Here is a 5234-nt window from a genome sequence, read left to right on the forward strand (position 1 = left end):
GTAGCAGTTGCAGATCTGCCCAATCAGGTGAATGCTGCTTAATCATAAACTTCATTTTCTTAGCAACCCCTGTTGGATCACTTTGATAGCCCTTAGCAATCCTTTCCCAAATTTCTAAGTCAGTTGAGGAAAAGGGAACTTTAATCAGTTTTGTTTCCCCATCAGAGGTTATTGCTTGTCTTAGAGGTGCTTGTATGACCTCTCTGGTTTGTTTTCGGGTCCTTGATGCTATAGGTCCTTGTGAGGGAATCTTAGGACCTGGTGGGAGGGGTTCAGGTTCATCCCACTCACTGTCACTGCTAGGCAGTGGTGGATTAAAATTGGGTAGTTCCCGGGGTTTAGGAGTGGGTGGAGAAACCCCTACCTCAGTTGCTGTCCTCCCAAAGGAAGATGAAGCTAAAGATGAAGTGGGGGAGGTTGGAGTCAATGATGGTTCTGAATTTGCGTCCCCCACCACCCTCCTCCTTTCCTGCCTCCTAGGGGGTGGCTTAAGTATGTCTTCTGTCTCTTGTTCCAAAGCCTCTGCTTGGTAAACTTTGTCAGGATGGGTGCACCTCTGATTTATCGAGCAGGTACTACAACACCGTTTGGGCTTCCCTTTAGTAGCTTTATTGTACTTTTCAAGGGCTAATACTAAAGGATCAGATGGTGACCTCATTCCACAATTCCTTTGCCACTCGGGATGATTCCTGAGGGTGAAAAACAGATCAGCATAAGCTACTTCTTGCCACTTTTGTTCACACCGAAGGAAAAGCATCAATTGTAATAATGTCTCATAGTCCAGTGTACCGTTTACTGGCCACTTCACACCTTCATCAAGTTCATATAATGGCCACCATTGTGTACAAATCTTAGCAAGCTCCCTCTTAGTTTTGAAGCCACCTACTCGAGCCGCCCAGATCTGAAGGACACCCCGCTTGAGGATGCTGAGACCTGGTTTACTGATGGAAGCAGCTATGTCGTCAGTGGAAGAAGACATGCTGGGTATGCAGTTACCACAAGCAGAGAGGTAATAGAGTCTGGGCCATTACCAACTAATACATCTGCACAGAAGGCTGAAATAATTGCCTCAATCCGAGCCCTAGAGCTGGCAAAAGGAAAAGAGATCAACATCTACTCGGACTCAAGGCATGCATTCGGAGTGGTTCATGCTCACGGAGCCATCTGGAAGGAAAGAGGACTGCTGAAATCACAAGGCAAGAGTATTAAACATGCACAAGACATACTGAGACTATTAGATGCCATACAACTACCTGAGAAAGTAGCCATAATGCACATCAAGGCACACCAAAAAGTGAGCTCTGAATTGGAAGAAGGGAATATGCTGGCGGACAGAGAGGCAAAAGAAGCGGCAAAAGGTGAGTTACCTGATAAGGCTGTTGAGGCAGCATTGATTCCAGATGGAAAAGTTTCTACAAAAGGTAAGCCAGTGTACAATAAGAAAGATAAGAAACTTATCAAGGTAGAAAAGGCAACTTATAATCAGGAGGGATGGGCTGTAACAGAAGGGAAACTTGTAGTACCCTCCTATTTGTTGTGGTCATTAGTACAGAGGGAACATGAGAAAACACACTGGGGAATAGATGCCCTGTATAACCATTTGAAAGAAAGAATCAAGGCCAGGAAATTGCAGGGCACAGTGATACAAGTAACTCATCACTGTAGTCTTTGCCTCTGAACAAACCCAAGAAATACCCCAAAGCCTAAAGTGGGACAAATTGGGAAAGGTTGTGGACCTGGGCAACAATGGCAAATTTATTTTACAGAACTGCCCAGGAAGGGAGGATATCGTTACCTATTGGTGTTAACTGATACCTTTTCAGGATGGCCAGAAGCCTTTCCTGCCAGGACAGCTAAGGCCCGAGAGGTGACCAAAGTGCTGTTGCAAGAAATTATACCACGATTTGGAGTTCCAGCCACCGTATCCTCAGATAGGGGACCACACTTTACTTCGAAAATTGTGCAGCAAATAAGTCACCGCCTGGGAATAGACTGGGAATTGCACACCCCATACCACCCTCAATCTAGTGGCCAGGTGGAAAAGATGAACCATTTGATTAAACAACAAATTGTGAGATTGGGGCAAGAAGCAAATCTGCCCTGGCCTCAGGCTCTCCCATTGGCCTTGTTGCGAATTCGGACAAAACCAAGGGCAAAAGAGAAACTAAGCCCTTTTGAAATATTGTATGGAAGGCCATATGCAGTTCAAGGGGGAACAGCACCCATTCAAGTAGGGGAAGAAACCCTACATGGATATATGGTGGCCCTAAATAAACAACTTAGAGAAATTGAGAAATATGTGGCTGGAACTCAAAACAGAGAACTAGATGGGCCAGTACATGATGTACAACCTGGGGATTATGTGCATGTTAAGTCTTTTGCAGAAAAAAACCTTAGAACCGCAGTGGGAAGGACCATTCCAGGTGCTCCTCACTACCTTCACTGCAATCAAGATCAAAGGACAGAAGGCCTGGATCCATCACTCTCGAGTGAAGAAAGCCCCAGAGGGAATTTGGAAGGCCACGCCAGGCGATAACGAACTGAAGCTGAAGCTCACTGGGAACAACGAATAAATGGACTAAGAGTTATTTTGGACATTATGTGGAAAGTTGTAACTATTGTAGTAATTACCTTAACCATAACAGGAGTCAACACAATACCACAAAGGTATAACGTGACTGGGATATACCAGTGCCAAGGAAGAGCCTATGATCCTTACTCTCGTAAGGCTTTAAACAAGATACTAAAAGTCACAAATGCAAGCTTGTGGGAGGGAAGAAATGTTTGGGGATGTAAGTATGCATTCGTACAGGATGGGTTCCACGAGGCTTACCATCCACCCATGAAACTCATCAGGGTCAGTCCTGAATGCTGTGATAAATGCTTGAGTACATGTCTAGAGTTTAGGCTCAAAATAGAGGGGTGTGCGATAAGGGGGTATGACATTGACTTTAACATCACTCAGGTATGTACTGAGTACCATAAGAACCAGACCAAAATTACTCCACCAGTGCCAAGAAAGGTTGTGATCACCAAGATGCCAGCTATTCCAGAAGTGGAGGAACAAATAACTCCTGTAGTTACCAAAATTGGGCCATATGCTATTAAGAGGACAGGAGTTCAGAAGCTGATAGTTAACCCAAAGTGGTCTTTAAAATGAGTAGAAATGGGAGTACAGGTAAATGCTTCACACGTTTGGCCAGAATGTGCCCCATTTCTCAGGAACTCCTCTATGGACTGGACTACTTGGCTTCAAAAAAGTATGCCTCCCAATTTCAGGAACAAGAGGGATCTCACTGGATTGCTAGGAACAGGACTGGGAGTGCTGAACACAATAGATTCAGAAGTGTTAATGAATAAATTAACCACAATAGGGAGCGATTTAGTCGAACTACAACAACCTTTGCAATCCTCTCTACTAGCACTAGGTAACAATCACTGGAAATTGACCAAGATATTGCCAGAATGGGAAGACACAGAGGAGCGAGATCATGAAGTAATAATTAACGCACTAGGCACAGCTAGTGAAAACATCTCGTTGGCCATATGGTGTACTCAGGCACAACTGTGGATGCAATCAGTGGCTGCCGCAGTTATCAGGGAAGGTGGAGAAGGAATATTCCCTGCTGAAATTCACAAAATTCTCTGGGATAATGCCTCTGATATGGAGAGGGAACTTCAGTCCTGGTGGGTGTTGGTCAATTTCACCTATAACCCTGTGACTAGTGTAGTGACAGCCTTTGTTTTAACTCTACACGATGCCTCAGTGGACTTAATACACCCAATAGTCCCCTTAGGATTAAACCATGAGGGAACTGTATTGTACCCTTCTGAACACAGAACGTGGGCACAAGAAATTAAAGGAAAGTGGCAAACTATTAATCTAGAGCCCTGTACTGTGAGGAGACAACTAGGATACATATGTGAAGGGACATTAGAGGGTGACAAAGACACTTGTTTAGACACAGACCCAAGTACTTGTCACTTTGAAACACATCCAGGCAAACAGACAACTTCACTTGTGTATATAGGACAAGGTTGTGTCTGTCTTAGGACAGCGTGCCCCATCATAAAGATAGACAACCAAATCGTGAATGAGACTCAATTCAATTTGTGTGTTTGCAATTTTGTTAGAATTAAGGGATGTGATTTTTCCTATCGAGTACCCATAATATCACATCAATATATAAAGGCCAACCTAGCCACTGTGCAGAAGATACTGCCTGTGCCCATAGGGATGAATTTGACTTTAGTTGCTCAATTGTTGAAACATAATGAATTAGGAGAAATCATAAAAGAAATTAGAGATGAAGGGAAAGAGACATTAATTACTATACACCACGACACAGAGACCATCAAAGGGGTTTTTAAAAGGCTTGAGGAACATTTGTCGCATCATTAGTGGGATGTGCCTTTTGGGTGGTCACCAACAGCAACCGGAGTATTGAATACCTTAATCCACCCTATAGTTGTGTTGCTTCTTTTGGTCAGCCTAAGTTTAGTGTTATCCATTGTAATACTTGTTTGGAACTGGAGGATGCTACGACGAGTGGCAGCTTTAACATCACTGTCAAAGGCGTATGGCTTAAGTTTTGAGAGACACTAGCTGTACAGCCTGGATAGATGAGGAAGACCCTGTATACTGAGTAAAAGAATTTACTCATTTCAAAGAAGAAGTGGGGAATGAGACGTTAATTTTGAGGAACTAAGGATTTTTAGGAAAGTTAAGATAATAAGTTGCTGAACTAGCTGAAGTAGATAGGTAATCCTTGTTCGCAGTTAACAGAAGCCGGATCTTAGATAAGCGACCCCGGATCTTGTAACTCATTGCTTGTCAGGTTTATGTTTATGTAGTTGTGCTTGTAATGAAAAACCAAGATGCGGTAAATAAGATATGAAATAACTGCAGACTTCCTGCTTAAAGAACCCATTCAATGCAGGAAACGATAAGTTTTACCAAAGATTCTGTGTCACGAATGCATTGAAAAGGTAGAAAGGTCAGGACGAGGAAGACTCATCTTGCTTCCTCATTTTGGGTGACCCCTCCCCAAAATAGACCCCCGAATCATTTTAAGAAACAAAGCACGCATGCTTAATGGCCTTTTTGCCAATTAGCATATGAAGCGAGGAATGGGAGGTGACAGGGGTATGAATATGTATTTGCAATTTGGGTATTCAACACTTTTGTAAATAAAAGGCTTTGTAATTACCTGTGAATTTTGCAGTGGGAATAA

At 43.3% G+C, this 5234-nt stretch overlaps 1 protein-coding gene across 1 annotated transcript; it reads left to right on the forward strand.

Moving 5' to 3' along the window:
- Positions 1-1042: 1042 nt before the first annotated feature.
- Positions 1043-5234, forward strand: LOC131378803 (uncharacterized). The gene is made up of 3 exons (XM_058424394.1): positions 1043-1358; positions 2375-4363; positions 5226-5234. Exons 2-3 carry the CDS (start codon positions 3167-3169, stop codon positions 5232-5234), a joined length of 1206 nt encoding a protein of 401 aa, XP_058280377.1. The 5' UTR covers positions 1043-1358; positions 2375-3166.

The sequence above is a fragment of the Hirundo rustica genome, unplaced genomic scaffold (genome assembly GCF_015227805.2).
Source record: "Hirundo rustica isolate bHirRus1 unplaced genomic scaffold, bHirRus1.pri.v3 scaffold_320_arrow_ctg1, whole genome shotgun sequence".
Classification (NCBI taxonomy): Eukaryota; Metazoa; Chordata; class Aves; order Passeriformes; family Hirundinidae; genus Hirundo; species Hirundo rustica.